At 37.0% G+C, this 18114-nt stretch overlaps 1 protein-coding gene across 4 annotated transcripts in view; it reads left to right on the top strand.

Annotated features, from left to right (window-relative positions):
* Positions 1-17903, top strand: part of LOC138750520 (retinol dehydrogenase 12-like) — a 77967-nt gene extending 60064 nt beyond the window's left edge. For all 4 annotated transcript variants that reach the window (XM_069912622.1, XM_069912608.1, XM_069912615.1 and 1 more), the window contains 4 exons: positions 894-998; positions 3774-3983; positions 11795-11987; positions 16701-17903. In XM_069912622.1, coding sequence (XP_069768723.1) covers positions 894-998; positions 3774-3983; positions 11795-11987; positions 16701-16803 — 611 coding nt within the window. In that variant the 3' untranslated portion in view covers positions 16804-17903. The remainder of the gene's footprint in view (positions 1-893; positions 999-3773; positions 3984-11794; positions 11988-16700) is intronic.
* Positions 17904-18114: the final 211 nt, after the last annotated feature.

Raw genomic sequence — 18114 nt, 5'->3', positions numbered from 1 at the left:
GACAGATCTCCCAGTGGCCAACCATTTCAGTTCTGTGTCACACTCCTATACTCGCATGTCTGTCCATGGCCTTGTGTACTATCTCATTAAGATCACCTGCAAATTGGAGGAACAACATCTGATTTTTTTTTGTCTGGACATTCTCCAGCCAGATGGCATTAATATCGACTTTTCCAGTTTCTACTAACCTGATTCCCCTCCCCCCCTTCCCTTCTCTTATCCAGCTCTCCCTACTCCCCTTCCCCCCCTCTATTCACCTAGCCATCCATCTTTCCCTTGATCACTGCTGTCCCCTCTCTCCTATTTCCACCAATCACCTCCTGCCTTTGTGACTACATTTCTTCTCCCTCCCCCCCTTTATTATTTTGTTCAGACACGTGTAGTCCATTTTCCATACCTTGATGAACAGCTAAGCCAGAAATGTCACTTATGTTTTTTTTACTTTTGCTATATGAAGGACCTGTTGAATTTCTCCAGCATTGTGTTTTTACTTCAACCATGGTGTCCACAGATTTTTGTTTTACTTGCCCATTAATAACTTTGTATGCCATTTCTAGTTTGAACATTCTCTTGTTTGAAAGAATTTGTCACACAACAGATAAGCTCTTTAAGCTATGCTGAAAATTAAGTTCAAAACCTGCATGGGACCATATGATCCTCTTTTTGTGTACTTATTGTATCTTGATACAAACAAACTGACCATAAATTAGAATTTGTAATAGTGTACATGCTTCTGAATGTTGAATCAAATGCTTTGTTACATAGTAATTAAAAAAAAAGAAATGGGATTGACAATTTTTAAAATGAGGAATATTGATTAAAAAAAAATTATAACACAAATCAGATTAATGATCATCTTCATGCTATTGTAATATAAGATTTTGTTTTCTCAGAACAACAGGAGGTTAACATTCTGATCAACAACGCAGGGGTAATGATGTGTCCTTATTTGAAAACAGAAAATGGCTTTGAGTTGCAATTTGGTGTCAATCATTTAGGTGAGTTTATACATGGAAAATTCATATTTTTAAAGTTCTCTTTGAAAAACTTTTTTTTGTTTCCTTGTAATTGTTTCTACTAATGTTTAGAATGTCAAATACAATGATGAATGCTGTTTCAGTATTGATGTAAAGGCAGGTTTTATTGATAATTTTATCTTCCAGCTAATGGGATAGAGGTTCATTCCAGTTTTATTTTGCATGTGATAATATTTCCAAAATATTGGAGGAGGGGGGGTGGGAAATTAGCTATTTACTGTGGAGGGTTTGTTCGTAGCAATTACAGAACTAGAGTGTCAGAGCAGATAGAGGAGTAGAGGAGCGAAAATATGCATGCACCATTGGAAGTCCACCAGTTGCACGTGGTGGAAATGTTCTAAAGTACATCTATTGTAGGAAAGGCAGATGAGCTTGGAGCATAGATTAGCATGTGGAATTATGACATTGTGGTCATTAGTGAAACTTGGTTGCAGGATTGGCAGGTCAATATTTCTGGCTTCCATTGCTTTAGATGTGATAGAAAGCGGGGAGGGAGGATGAAAGGGGGAGGAGTGGCATTGCTCATTATGGAAAATATCTCAGCTGTGCTCAGGCTGCACAGACCAGAGGGCTCATCTACTGAGGCTATATGAGTGGAGTTGAAAAATGAGAAAGGTATGACCACGCTCATGGGGTTGTATTATAGATCGCCTGATAGTCAACAAGAATTAGAGGAGTAAATCTGTAGAAAGATGACAAAGAGCTGCAGGAAACGTAAGGTTGTGATAGTAGGAGATTTTAATTGTCCACATATTGACTGGGATTCCCATACTGTAAAAGGGCTGGATGGCTTGGAATTTGTCATACGTGTTTAGGAAAGTTTTCCATCTAAATCAATATATAGAGGTACAGGTAGATGATCCTTTATCTGGAACCCTTGGGGGACAGTGTGTTCCGAATTTCAGATTTTTCCAGATTTCCGAAAGCCCACCCGAATTGTTCTGCCGCCTCCCCCGACCACCGGTTCCTCATCCGCCGGTCCCACTGGCCGGATTTTGGAGCTTTCCGGATTTTAGATGTCCGGATAAAGGATCATGTACCTATACCAACTAGAGAGAATACAATACTGGATCTCCAATTAGGGAACAAGACAGAATAGATGAAACAAATATGTGTAGGGGAAAATTTTGAGTCCAGTGATCATAATGCCATTAGTTTCAGGTTAATTATATCAGGATTAAAAGCAAGGTTAATAGGCATAGAGAACCTTGGTGATCGAGGTTTATTGGGGATGTAGTTCAGAAGAGAGAAGTATATCAGGTATAGGCAGCATGGAGAAAATGAGGTAATTGAGTATATATTTAAAAAGTGTGAGGAAAAACCTCAAGAAATCAGAAAGGCAAAAATAGACATGAGGTTGCTTTGGCAGACAAGGTGAAGGAAGAGTTTCTACAGGTATATTAAGAGCAAAAAGATAGTAAGGGACGATATAGATCCCCTTGAATTTCAGAGTGGTCGGTTTTGTATGGAGCCAAAAGAGATGGGGGGGAAATCTTAAATGCTTTTTTTCATCAGTATTCACTCAGGAAAAAGGCACAGAATCATGTGAAGTAAGGAAAACAAGCAGTGAGGTCATGGAATCTATACAGATTAAAGAGGGGGAAGTGATTGCTGTCTTAAAGCAAATAATGGTTGTGGTGCACATAATAATCACATCAATATGATGGAGTGATTAAACAGCTTTAATTACCAAAAACCATGTCCTTAGCCATGGGTATGGTGCCAGAGGTATGTTGCTTAAAAAAGGCTCCAAAGTAACCCTGGAAATTATTGGCCAGTGAGCCTGACGTCATTAGCTGGTAAAATATGGGAATGTGTTCTAAGATAGCCAAAAACTGATTAGGGATAGTCAACATGGCTTTATGCATGGTAGGTTGTGCTTAACCAATTTTAGAGTTTTTTGAGGAGGTTACCAGGAAAGTTGATGAAGGAAAGGCTGTGGAAGTTGTTTACGTGGACTTTAGTAAGGCCTTTGAAAGGGTCCCACATGGGAGGTTAGTCAGGAAGATTCAGTATTCACGGTGAAGTAGTGAACTAGATTTGACAGTGGCTGGATGGGAGAAGCCAGAGAGTAGTGATGGATGATTGCTTCTCAGACTGGAGACTGTGACTTGTGGTGTTCCTCAGAGATCAGTGCTGCGACAATTGTTGTTTGTCAAATATATCAAAGATCTGGATGATAATGTGGTAAATTGGATCAGCAAGTTAAGAGTGAAAGGGGAGAAGTTTTGTGAAAAGTAGGGGAACTTCTCCACTCAGAGAGTAGTAGGAATGTGGAATGAGCTATAAGTTGAGGTGGTGAATAGGCTCAATTTTAATATTTAAGAAGATTTTGGACAGGTACATGGATGGGAAAGGTATGCAGGGCTATGGACTGGTGCAGGTCAGTTGACAAAAAATAGTTCAGAACAGACTAGAAGGGCTGAAGGGGTCTGTTTTTGTGCTGAAGTGTTCTATGGTTCTACAAGAGAAAGAATCTCAGGATTGTATATGGTGTCATGTATGTACTCTAGCATAAATATGATCTCTTTTGATTAGAGTTTGAGGGGCAGGGAAAGTAATACTTGCATTTTTAAAAAATATCCAGGGAATACAAAGACCTTGAGGACTGAGTGCACATTTGAGAAATGGAATAAAGAAGCAAACTTGGAAGCTGCAGGTGGTGCAAGCTGCTCACATTTCATCTTTTCAAACTGTTAAAAATATGGAAAATGATCAAACTTCATTTTCTTTTAGGTCACTTTTTGCTAACATATTTACTAATTGACTTGATAAAGCGATCTGGTCCTGCTCGAATCATCAATGTCTCTTCGGCTGCACATAAAATGGGAACAATTCAGTTTGATGACCTGAATAGCGAGAAGAGCTATAATTCAATGAAAGCCTATGCACAGAGCAAACTTGCCAATATTTTGTTTACAAGGGAGTTAGCAAGAAAACTTGAAGGTAAAGACTAGTTTAATATTATTAAGAAATAGATGAATTATGCAATAATGAAAATTACTGGATAAATCTGAGCATTGTTTATATGCAATTTTAATTTTGTTAAAATCCTATGTCACTGCACTGATGTTTTTCATTTTTCCTTTTTTTGAAAATGTTATTTATAGATTTTAAAATACATACAAAAAATCTTTACTAAAATCTAATACCCCTACTAAACCCTCTTCCCCCTACATCCCTCCCCAAACTACCCCTATACAAGAACCAAAAACATATTAGGGGTAATCATCCATTGTTGTGGAGAGTGCCAACCCTTTATATCTTTTTAAAAAAAACCATTTACAGTATATCCAAACCCTTACATTTCAAATATGGAGTCCACATTTTAACAAAGAAAGAATAATTGTTCCACAAATTGTTATCTTTAAGTAAGTACATGATTTCAATTCATTATGCCATCTTTGTATATTCAATTCAATGTCATTCTTCCATGTAATTGCAATACATTTCCTAGCTACAGCTAATGCCAAATGAATAAATGCAATTTGAAACTTATCCAATATTAAACGGTCATTAATATTATAGTAAACCCAATAAAAAAAGTAATGGATCAAGTGTTAATTCAATCCTGAACAAATCTTCCAAAAACTTCATAATTTTTTCCCAAAAGGGTTTAACTTTTCACAAATCCATACTGAGTGTATTTAAAAAAAAGGTACCTGTCTGTGTTCCGCAATGAAAACACAAATCTGAAGAACTGAAACCATATGTTTTTAACTTCTCAGGAGTTATTTATTCAGGTCAAATTTAATTTTATTTAATAAAGATACATAGTTTATATACATTTTGGTAATCAACATTGACTGTTACAACTAAATATTTAATTTTATTAGACCACCTAAATTTCATAATCTGTTTACAATCTAAATAATTATCATCTGAAATTGGTAATATCTCACTTTTATCTCAATTAACTTTATAGCCAGACATTTCTCCATATTGTTTCAAAAGATTCTGAAGTTATGCAAACATTGTACCGTGAGTTATACCATATTTGTACTTCATTTGTTCAAAAGATAATAAATTATTTCCTAAAAAATATTTTCTATTCTTTTTGATCCCTTTTTTCTCCCATCCTCTAAAGGAAAGGTTATCTATTGTGAAAGGGATTAGTTGATTTTGCGTCAATAATAATTTTGGTTGTTGGTAATTTTTTTTCTGTTGCTGCATGAATCTTCTTCCAAATGTGGAACAGATGGTGCAGTACTGGTGAACTTCTATGTTGCACAGTTTTTCATCCCACTTAATAAAGTATATTTTCTGGTACCTTCTCCCCTATTTTATCTAGCTCTAACCTGGTCCAATCTGGTTTTTCCCTTGTTTGATAAAAATCTGATAGATATCTTAATTGTGCTGCTCTATAATAATTCTTAAAGTTTGGTAGCTGTAAGCCCCCTTGTTTGTACCATTCTGTTAATTTATCTAGCGCTCTCCTTGGTTTCCCCCCTTTTCCATAAGATTTTCCTTATTATTTTCTTTACCTCATTGAAGAATTTCTCTGTTAAGGGAATTGGTAATGATTGAAATAGGTATTGTATCCTTGGGAAGATATTCATTTTAATGCAATTTACACTTCCTATCAGTGTTATTGGTAAATCTTTCCAATGTTCTAAGTCATCTTGTAATTTCTTCATTAATGGCTGATGATTTAATTTGGAAACATGGCCGAGATTATTATCTAGTTGAATACCTAGGTATCGGATTACTTGTGTTTGCCATTTGTGAAATCCACATTATTCATTGACATTTTCATTTTTATTTGCGTTGATATTTGCCCCGATATTTCTCCATATTCCTTCAATTTCTTATGTAACTCTTTTATTGATAATTCTGGTTCTGTAAAGTATACCATGATGTCATCGCAAATAGACTGATTTTATATTCCTTCTCTTTTATTTTTATCCCTTCTGTTTTATTTTCTGTTCTTATCAGTTCTGCCAAGGGTTCTATAGCTAAAGGGAACAGTGTGGGAGATAGTGGACATCCCTGTCTAGTTGACCTGCTTAATTTCAATTGGTTCAATATATATCCACTTTTGCCAATGGTCCCTTATATAATGCTTTAACCCAATTAATATATTTCTCTGGTAGGTTGAACCTCTGTAGTACTTTGAATAAATAATTCCATTCTATCCTGTCAAAGGCTTTCTTTGCATCTAAAGCAACCGCCACTGTTGGCGTCTTATTTCCTTGTACTGCCTACTTAAAGGACAAATTGGGAAGCAGGCTGAGGTTACCATAAGCAAGCAGCTTTGAATATGTGATTACAGACACAATGACAATTAAGATTTATAACAAGCATGTACATCAAGCTGCAAGAGAAAGAGAATGATGAAATAAGCTGTAAATGCAAACAAAAGTGGGAACAAGATCTAAACATAAAGATAAAAAATGAAAAATGGGGAAAGCTATGCTCCGGAACTATGAGAAATACAATAAACATGAGGTTGCGCATGATACAATATAATTGGTTACACAGACTATATATCACGCCCCAAAAGTTAAATAGATAGGACCCAACAGTATCAGATAGATGTTTTCGCTGTAAGAAGGAAACAGGAACAACAGTACATGCAATTTGGGCATGTGAGAAAGTGGAAAAGTTTTGGGAAGATCTAAATCAGGTATTAAATAAAATCACAAAAAGCAACATACCAAAAAATCCAGAGATCTTTCTTCTAAGTAATATAAGAAGTAAAGAATTAGGCCTCAAATTGGATAAAGCACAAAAAAAGATTTATTATGATAGCCTTAGCTGCAGCCAAAAAAATGTATAATCTCCACCTGGAAATCAGAAGAGAGCCTGAGAGTACAGCAATGGTACATAAAAATGAATAAATGTATTCCATTTGAAAAAATAACATAATTTAAAAAATAAAGTCACAGTATTCGAACAAATTTGGGAACCATACATGGAACACAACAGAGAGGGCCTACCGTGGACCTCCACCCCCTAAAATGATAGAATGAGAAGATGATGAAATGAACTGACTCAGTGTGTAAAAGTAGATGATACAATTTTCTTATTTTCATTGAGTGATGACATTGTTTAATGGGTTTATTTTAATGTATGTGTTGAATATTTAGTGGGTAGGGAGGGGGTGGGAAGGAAGGAGGGAGGGAAGGGAGGGTGGGAAAAGGGGAGAAAATGACACTGTATATTCAAGAGGGAAATGTTTGTGTGTATTTTGGTTAATATGGTTCATAGTGTGAAAAATAAAAAAATAAAATAAAAAGATTCTGAAGTTGCCCAAGTGAATTTCTAAGATGTGTTAAATATATTAACACATCATCTGTAAACAAATTAATTTTATACTCTTCTTCATCAACTTTCATTCCCTTAATATTAACATCCTATCTAATAACTTGAGCCAATGGTTCTATAACCAATGCAAATAAGGCCGGTGACAGTGGACAGGTCTGTCTAGTTGATCTAGACAAATTAAATGAAGATGACATCTGTCCATTTGGCACCACCCTAGCAGATTTTTATATAAAGCCTTCTCCCAACCAGTAAAGAGCAGTCCAAATTTAAATCCTTCTAACTCTTTAAATAAAAAAAATTCCATTCAACTCTATCAAAAGCCTTTGCAGCATCTAATGCTACTATCATTAGTTGGTTGAGTTGCTTTCTTGATGCATTAATTATTGTAATCAATTTAACAATATTATCAGTTGAATATCTGTTCTTAATAAAACCCGCTTGATCTACATGTATCAATTGTGGTAAATATTTTGCAAGTCTATTAGCTAAAACCTTAGCTACAATTTTGTAATCTACATTTGATAAAGAAATTTGTCTATAAGGACCCACTTTCAAAGTATCTCTGTCTTTCTTTGGAATAACAGTAATTAATGCCCTAAAAAAAGTCTCTGGAAACAAAGCCGTTTCAGTAGCTTGCTTCAACACATTCATAAATAGTGGAAGCAATAAATCATAGAATTCTTTATAAAACTCTATTGTAAATCCATCTTATCCTGGTGATTTCCCACTAGGCATAGTTTGTAACGCCTTCTTAAGGACTAAATCAGTTTTTAAAAAAAAAACTAATTCCTTCACATCCTTATAATTCAAAGAAGGTAAATCTAAATTTGCCAGAAAGAACTCAATTTGATCATTATCCTGAACCACCCCAGAAGTGTATAATTCTTGATAAAATGAGCAGAATTCATCATTAATCTCCTGGGGTTTCTAGGTAACCCACCCAAATTCTTCCTCACTGAATTTGTTGCCCTCGAAGTTTGTTCAGTCTTTAACTGCCAAGCCAATACTTTATGGGCTCTTTCTCCTAACTCATAATAATATTGTTTAGACCTTTGTATCATTTTCTCATATTTATATGTTTGCAAAGTATTATAACGTAATTTCAATTTAGATAGCTGTGCCTTCTTCTGTCGAAATCCCTTGTAACTTCTTCCCTAAAACATCTATCTCGCTTCCAAATATTGTTTCTTAACTTTAGATGAATAACTAATAATCTGACCCCCTTAAATATGCTTTTAAAGCATCCCATAAATTAAACTTTGTACTGAATCCACATTTGATAATAAAAAAATGTAATATGATCTCTAACATAATCAATAAACTCATGTTTTTTAATAACATCTCTAAACAACCACCTCCGAACCCTCACAAGAAATTAATAATAAAGAGTGATTGGGCAAAATCCTTCTTTTCTATTCAGCAGGTACAATTACAAGGTAGAATTTTTGTTTTCCCATATATTGCAATTCTCCAGGTTTACTTTTGATCATTGATATAACAATTTAAATGCAGTAAAATTCAACTTTAGAACATTGTGCAACACAGTAAATGCCCCAAGGTCCTCAATGTGCCAACCGATGTATTCCTACCTTAAAAAAAAACTAAATTCTTCTTGCTTCCTAACAATCTATTTTTTCTTCTTCCATGTGCCTAAGAGTTTCTTAAATTTTTGTACAGATATCCTCTGGTGCTTGCTAGTTCCACCCTGGGGAAAAGGTGCTGGCTGTCCACCTTATTTATGCCTCTCTCTATTAAGTCACCTCTCATCCTTCTTCACTCCAATGTGAAAATTCCTACCTCTGCTAACCTTGCTCATAAGACTTATTTTGCAATCCAGGCGACATCCTCTCCATAGTTGCCACATCCTTCCTATGACGAGCTAACTGCAACTGAACACAATACTCGGTGTGGAAATTTGAGTTGCAACATGACCTCTTGACTTTTGAATCCCCTGAGGAATGAAGTCCAGCATCCCATAGGCCTTCTTAACAATCCTATCAAACTGAATAACTTTGAGAGATATATGGATTTGGACCCCAAGTTCCCTCTGTTCTTTCACACTGATAACCCTGTACACAGCCTTCAGGTTTAACTTTCCAAAACTTCTAACCTCACACTTAACCAAATTGAACTTCATCTGCCACTTTTCCAACTCTGTATCCTGTCTATATCCTTTTATCATCTACAACAAGGTTCAACACTATCCACAACTCCTCTAACCTTTGTATTATTTGCAAACTTGCTGAGCCATACTTCTGCTTCTTTGTCTTCGTTGTTAATAAAAATCACAGAGCTGGTGTCCCAGAACAGATCCAACTGAAACTCCACTAGTCACTGACCTCCTGGCAGAATACTTTCTGTCCACAACTTCTCTCTACTTTCTACAGGCAAGCTAATTCTGAATCCATACAGCTAAAGTTCCATGCATCCCATGCCTCATGACTTTCTGAACGAGTCTCTCATGGGAGACCTTGTCAAGTATCTTACTAAAATCCATATATACCACATGCACTGCCCTGCCCTCATCAATTTCTTTTGTTACTTCCTCTTTAAAAATAAAAACCTCAATTAGGCTCATGAGGCATGACCTTCCCTCACCAAGCCATTCTGACTATCCCTGAGAAGATTATACTTCTTCAAATGCTCAAAAATACTGTCAGAATTCTCTCCAATAGTATGCACAATAATGACTCACTGGTCTATAATTTTCTGGATTCTCCTTATTACCTTTTTTAAACAAGGGGACCACATTCTCCAATCCTCCAGTCCCTCTCCTGTGGCCAAAGAGGATGCAAAAGTCAGCTCCTACACCAGCTATCTCTTTTCTACCTTCTCACCACAACATGGGGTATATCTTTTCCGGGGCTGGGGACTTATTAAGCTTAATATTTTTAAGAAGATCCAGCACTTCCTCTTTCCTAATCTCAACATGGTCCAGTACACAAAGTTGTTCTGTTCTGACCTAACCTTGACCAAGGTCCTTTTCTCGATAATGAAAAGGAGTGAACAATATCAATTTTAAAGTTATTTGTCCTGCTACATTGAAGTCAAAACTTGGGGCAGGGTAATGCCATTGATAGATATTGGTAGTTTGAAATAAAAATGAAGGTGATCAGACAGCATATGTGGAGAAACAGTATAACAGAACCTTTGAAATTCTTCACAGTTGACATCTCTAGGGTTTCAACATATGGAGGTATAGACAGGAAGCAAAATGAGTAACATGATCATTTAACAGAAAGTTGAATATAAACTATGGTTGCTGCATTGATAGGCTAAACAGGGAAGTGGGTGTTTAATTAGCAAGAGTATTTCAATATACATGCATGTGTAAGCTAATGCAAGTCATAAGCTGCTCAGGGTGATGATAAAAATGAGGTATATGCAAAGAAATCTAAAAATATAGTTACAAAAATTCATAAAGAAAGTAACTAAGTCAAACATGGGCACTGGAGTTTATTTCTGGAGGATTTTAATGTGAAAGAAAAATCTTGTTCATATCCTTTGGTCACTGGTGTAGAATCTCTCCTGATCCCTTAACACCAACTCCATAGCCAAGAAAGCCCAGCAGCACCTCTACTTCCTGCAAAGGCTGAGGAAAGTTCATCTCCCATCCTCCATCCTCACTACATTCTATAAAGGATGTATTGAGAGCATCCTGTGCAACTGTATCACCACCTGGTTTGGAAGCTGCACCACCTCTGAGCACAAGACCCTGCAGAGGATAGTGAAGTCAGCAGAAGAGACCAGTGGGAACCTCTTCCAAGCATGAAGGACATCTACTACACTCGATACAGACATAAAGTAATAAATATTGTGAAATAATCCACAAATCTCACATGTAAACTGTTCTCCCTTCTGCCATTTGGCTGGAGGTTCTGATATACTCGGGCCTTGCGTCCAGAGTGGGAAAACCGTTTTTTTTTCTCCCAAGCCATCAGGTTCGTGAACTCCCAGTACAGATGTAGATAGTGTACCATGGACTTGCAGAATATGTATCTTAGTACCTTAATATTTTAATGTGTTAACTACTTTTCCTAACTTGTATCTATGTAAATAAGTTCCATGGTCCTGGAGAAACGCTATCTCATCCTACTGTGCGAGCATGGTATGAACAATAAATAAAGTTGACTATTTTATGCAATTCCAGTATCTTGTAAAATGTTGGATTGGAGAAGATGCAGAAAGTAATTGCAAGAATTATATCAAAGCAGAGTTTATATAAAAAAAAAAATTGTTTTGACATAAAGATGTTTCCATTTGTAAAGTGTTCTGGCCAAATTAAATGGAGTTCCTTCAGTAGCTTGTTTTTTTTTGCTCTAGATTCCAATATCTGAAATTCTACAATCTTAAAGTATAGAATTGCTGCAATTCTATTCTAGTTTACAATTTTACAATGAAATTTGTATTTTGAGGAACATACATGTATTGGAATCGATATATAATATTAGTCAAGAGCATATGTCACATTTTTTTCTATTCTCTAATAGGGACAAGTGTGTCAGTATTTACTCTGCATCCAGGTGTGGTCCGTACTGAATTATCCAGACATTTGAATCGTATAACTCAGTTTGGATTGGCATTGCTGCGACCTTTTACCAAATCTCCAGCAAGTGGAGCAGAAACTACAAATTATTGTGCTGTAGCTCCAGGACTCGAAAAAGAATCAGGACAATATTTCAGGTAAATGCAGAAAGTAAACTGAAATGGATCAAAAATAATGAAACATTACATAAAATGTATTCAATTACCAGATTATTTGCAAAGTCAGGGTGAACGAAGATTTTTGGGTGGCGGAGTGTCTTGGGTAAACTTGTACGTTTTAGATTGGTCACAGTGTTTGAGCTACCGAAAGAAAATAGACACACCCACACCAAGGGCAGTTCAGTTTATACAAATGTTTATTACAAATTCAAAAGCTGATTTCAAACTACAATATGCAAGCCATTCCCAATTATACTTATCAACGACTGGACTGGTCCCAACTGCCGAAGCGAGGCAACGACTGCACACTTGTAGTAGGTTGTCAGGGTGCCGTAGCAGCTTCTCCACCTCCCCCGACTGGGACGATGGCTGGACTCTAGAAGTTCTTCTTCTTGCTGAGAGATGTTGCCACCTCTCGGAGAGACTCAAACTTCAGCAGCAGGACCATGGCTTATATTACCCAAAAACTGCTTTCCCAGGCACCTATTCCCAGCACAGTAAGAAAGATAAGCGAGCAAGCAAGCATGCTAGGCTTCTATCGAATAACATAATTTTCAGCTTATCACTTTGAATACAATGGTTTATTTTGCATCAAGGCTAGGCCTCTGACAGTCTGTGACCAAAACAAGCAGGAAGATTAAATGTTCTTGGTACACAGATATCCTTTCGTCAGATAACTGCATCTCTGGCCCCTCGGTGGAATTTAGCTTATGTCTGCTGATTCTAAAACACAAGCAGGTTCTCAGCCTTGCAGAAGCAAAGGCTGCAAAAGTAAAAAACACGGTTAGAATCTTCCATTACACGGAGCCACAAGAGAAAAGTAGTGTGACCAAGGGTATTGAACCATCGTGGTTGAAAGGGGGAAGGTGAAAAACTTTAGGCTTGGATGTTATTTCAGTCTTGTCATTGGACCCAAGAATACAGGACAATGCTGAAGCTGGTTATATGCATGGGCAAGTTGATGAGGTCAAGAAGGGATTTACTGATGAGAAGGATTTAATGTGTTAAACTCTGGTCAAAGTATTGAGTGTATGGAATAAATTATATACAGAGTTTTCAAAAAGTTGGAGTTAAATGAAAGATGTTGAAGTATTGTGGAATATGTCAGCAAAATCCAATAGATTTTTTAAAAATCTTGATGATATTTGTTAGTGTCTCTAAATCAATTTTGTAGTTTCTGTTGTTTGAGAGAACTGGAGTCCATTGTCTATGGATAATTCAAACATTTGTTATCTTATTAATAAAATAAATCTGCTTAAAAATAAGGTTAACTTGATTAATACTAGCACCTGTAGTAAATTTGCGACTGGGCTTTCATTTGATGTTATTGCTCTAGTTTGGCAGGAGGGTGGACAACAGAGTGTGAGAGCAGAGTCCAGGGAGTATGGCCACCTAGATAGGAATAAAAAAGATAACAAAGGTAGGATGGAGATTAGGGTAGAAGGTAAAAAAGAGAATATATGTGAGGGTCATTCTCTGACATGCATATATTTTGATGCAAGAAGCATAGTGAACAAGGTAGATGAGCTGAGAGCATGGATAGATACTTGGGGTCACGATATTGTGGCAATTGGTGAGATCTGGCTACAGGAGGGGCAGGACTGGCAACTTAATTTTCCACGATACATTTGTTTTAGATGTGATAGATCAGGGGGTAAAAAAGGAGGAGGAGTTGCTCTGCTTGTTAAGGAGGACATTACTGCCGTGAGGTGGCAGGATGGCATGGAGGGATCAACCAGTGAGGCTGTTTGGGTGGAATTGAGGGGTGGAGGAGGCAAGAGGGTGCTAATAGGGGTGTATTACAGACCACCAAATGGGCCAAGAAAATTAGAGGAACAAATTTGTAGGGAGATAACGTATATGTGTGAAAATCATAAGGTAGTGATCATGGGAGATTTTAACTTCCCACACATTGATTGGGATACCAATACGGTTAGAGGGCTGGATGGGCTGGAGTTCGTTAAATATGCTCAGGATTGTTTTCTAAATCATTTAGTAGAAGAACCGACTCGGGACGATGTAATACTGGATGTCCTGTTAGGGAACGAGCTAGGTCAGGTAGCGGACATTAATGTTTAAGAACCAATTGGGTCTAGTGATCATAATTCTGTTAGTTTTAGGGTAGTTTTAGGGAAGAGCAAGGAGAGGCCTAAAGTTGAGGTTCTGGATTGGAAAAGAGCAAATTTCGAAAGAATAAGAAGGGATTTGGGGAGTATTGAGTGGGACAGGATATTTTCAAGTAAGGATGTTAATGAAAAATGGAGGATCTTCAAAAAAGAAATTTTGAGGGTACAGAGTAGTTATGTCCCAGTGTGGATTTCAAAGGAAAGGCTGGAAGTCATAGGGAGGCTTGGTTTTCGAAGAATATTGGAAATTTGGTTAGGAGAAAAAGGGAGGTGTACAAGAGGTATAAAGAGTAGGGAGCTGAGAAGTTGAAGGACTACAAGGAGTGTAGAAGGAATCTTAAGAAAGAAATTAGAAAGGCCAAAAAAAGCATGAAGAGGCTTTGGCTGACAGAGTAAAAGTAAATCCAAAGGGTTTCTATAAGGACATTAAAAGTAAAAGATTAGGGAGAGATAAAATTGGACCCCTTGTAGATAGCGAGGGTAGGCTGAGTGAGAAGTCAGAGGAAATGGGGGAAATTTTGAATGATTTCTTTGCCTCGGTATTCACTAAGGAAAAAAATGTTGAACCAGTTGAAGTAAAGAAAAATAGTGGGGAGGTCATGAAGCTTAAAAGGATAACCGAGGAGGTAGTGATGGCTGTGTTTAAAAAAGATAAAGGTGGATAAATCTCCCGGACCGGACAAAATATTCCCTAGGACACTCGGGGAGGCTAGTGGACAGTTAGTGGGGCCATTAACAGAGATATTTAGGATGTCACTGGCCACGGGGGTGGTGCCAAAGGATTGGAAGGTGGCGCATGTGGTTCCTCTGTTTAAGAAAGGGTCCAAATGCAAACCTGGGAATTATAGGCCTGTAAGTCTGACGTCTGTGGTGGGCAAGTTGATGGAAAGTGTTCTGAGGGATGGTATTTACAAATTTTTGGAGGTACAGGGATTGATAGGGAGTAATCAGCATGGTTTTGTCAGGGGTAGATCATGCTTGACAAACCTGATTGAGTTCTTCAAGGGGGTTACAAAAAAGGTTGATGAAGGGAAAGCTGTGGATGTTGTCTATTTGGACTTTAGTAAAGCTTTTGACAAAGTTCCCCACAGGAGGTTAGGAAAAAAGGTGGAGGCATTAGGTATAAATAAAGAGGTAGTGAAATGGATTCAACAGTGGTTGGATGGGAGGTGTCAGAGAGTAGTGGTAGAAAATTGTTTGTCCAATTGGAGGCCGGTGACTAGTGGAGTTCCTCAGGGTTCGGTCCTGGGTCCACTATTATTTGTTATATATATTAACGATCTGGATGTAGGGGTGGAGAATTGGATAAGCAAGTTTGCGGATGACACAAAGATTGGTGGTGTTGTGGACAGTGAGGAAGATTACCGTAGATTAAAAGTTGATTTAGGAAGGCTGGAGGTGTTGGCTGAGAAATGGCTGATGGAATTTAATACAGATAAATGTGAGGTGCTACATTTTGGAAAGGCAAATCCAAATAGGTCATATGCATTAAATGGTAGGCTATTGAGATGTGTAGGGCAACAAAGGGATTTAGGAGTTATGGTAAATAGTACCCTCAAGGCTGATACTCAGGTAGATAGTGTGGTGAAGAAGGCATTTGGAATGTTGGCCTTCATAAATCGGAGTATTGAATTCAAGAGTAGGGAGGTTATGATGAAATTGTACAAGACATTGGTGAGGCCAAATTTGGAGTACTGTGTACAGGTTTGGTCACCAAATTATAGGAAAGATATAAACAAAATAGAGAAGGTTCACGAGAATGTTGACAGGATTTCAGGGTCTGAGTTCCAGGGAAAGGTGCAGACTGGGGCTTTTTTCTCTGGAGTGTAGAAGATTGAGAGGGGACTTGATAGAGGTGTTTAAGAATTTAAAAGGGACAGACAGAGTAAATGTGGATAGGCTTTTTCAATTAAGAAAGGGGGAGATTCAAACTAGAGGACATGGTTTAAGATTGAAGGGGGAAAATTATAAGGGGAACATGAGGGGAAATTTCTTTATGCAGAGGATGGTGGGGATGTGGAATGAGCTTCCAGCAGACGTGGTCGAGGCGGGATCATTGGTTACATTTAAGGAAAGACTGGATCGTTACATGGATAGGAGGGGACTAGAGGGGTATGGACCTGGTGCTGGTCAATGGGACTAGGAGGGTGGGGATTTGCTACGGTATGGACTAGTAGGGCCAAACTGGCCTGTTCTGTGCTTTAAGTGGTTATATGGTGAGCAGGAAATGGCTTTGGCAAATACTAGAGCACCTCGCATGCCCCCCAAAGTTCCTCAGCTGCTTCTTTTAGGTGAATGTCATTAATCATAGTGAGTGCCTTGAAAGGACAGATGTCTAATGTTGGCATTATTTCTTCATGTGGTTCCTTAGTATGTTGCTATGGAATAATAATAAAAGTTTGACTGGAATTCCACGCGTATGCTAGACTATAAGCTTTGAGAACCTGGTTAGCATTGCCATTGGCACAAGGCTGTTCAATAAACAGGAATGTTAATAGAAGAAAATAATTTAATTAAAACTTCTATTTCATGCAATTTCAATGTGTTTTCATTTTTTAAAATCTAGTGATTGTGATCGTGCATCCTGTTCATCTGCTGCCTGTGATGATGAAGCAGCAAAGAAATTATGGGAAGTAAGCTGCCAAATGCTGGAAATTGATTGGCAGTGAGAGTGTAATACACGCTCTCAGCAAAAAGGTTAATTTTAGATGCATTTTTAATTGATAAAATTGAGGTTGTACCTGAACCGTGGAATAGCAGTTTTTGCTTTTGTTTCAATATTGTAATAAATGATGATATTCTATTTAAAAGATCAGAGATTGCATACATGGATTTACCACAGTTTTGCCATAAAATATACATTCATTAAAAGACTTGCATTTTAATACTTTTCCAGAAAACTATTTGTACAATTTAAAATTCTTTTATTCTTGTCTACTGATTTTTCATGCTTTCATTACAGTACTTCACTATGTTATTAGACATTACTATTATAAATTGATGAATGGCAAATAACATTTTGTCTGTTACGATGTTCCATAATTGACTATTCTATCTTTGATTCATGAAGAAATAGAAAGTGGTATAATAAAATGTATCGGTTTATGTGACATATAGCTTTCTGCTTGGTCCAATGCTTTCAGAAATGGATGCAGTGGCCATGGTGAATTTGATTTTTTTTAAAGTTATGCAGTTAGATAACATGGTTTTCTGTTCTTAGATGGTTTTGTAGTTGAGCCATTCTGTATCAGTTGAAGATTTGATTGCAGCAAAATGACATCAATTTCCAGTCCAGTTTGTGATAATTGAAAGGGTGGCATTAATTACTTTGAGAAGTTCTAATTACACCGCACACAATTTTTTTCAAAATGTTTTCTTCCTGAAAAATTATTGGGGATTATGATAGACAACTTCAAGCTGAACACAAAGATAATTTCAGATTTACTTTATCACGTAGGAAGTTTGTGAAACATTAAATTAATTTTTACTATATTTAGCATGTTAGTTGCATTGTAGGGCTGATACATTGCATTAGTTCAACTGATCTAAAAATGTTTTGATGTTGATTTTCGTTTGTACTCGACATCTGATGCCTCTCGTGCTGGTGTGCAACAATCGTCGACCAGCACGGATGGATTTCCACTGCCATGATACTGCTTTTCCATGGTTACAATGTCCTGAAACCTTTCATGATGTTTGCCACTGACTGCATCAATATCAGGATGGAAGAAGTCCAAGTGCGAATGTAGAAAATAAATTTTCAATGACATGTTGCACTTCATGGTTTTGTATGTTTGAAACAAACTTAAAACTGAAGTCACCAAAATAGGTTACATTTTTTTAAAAATGGTATGTGAGGAATTTTTTAAGGTGATTTAGATGATCAGCAACCCAAAATCCATAAAATAAACCCAAAAATGTTCATTATCACATTCATACAAAATAGAACAGCCCTTCAACCCATCTCCAAGCTGCAATCT

The sequence above is a fragment of the Narcine bancroftii genome, chromosome 1 (genome assembly GCF_036971445.1).
Source record: "Narcine bancroftii isolate sNarBan1 chromosome 1, sNarBan1.hap1, whole genome shotgun sequence".
Classification (NCBI taxonomy): Eukaryota; Metazoa; Chordata; class Chondrichthyes; order Torpediniformes; family Narcinidae; genus Narcine; species Narcine bancroftii.
Note: the sequence above shows the minus strand (reverse complement) of the source record. Positions and strands in the feature narration are given on the sequence as shown.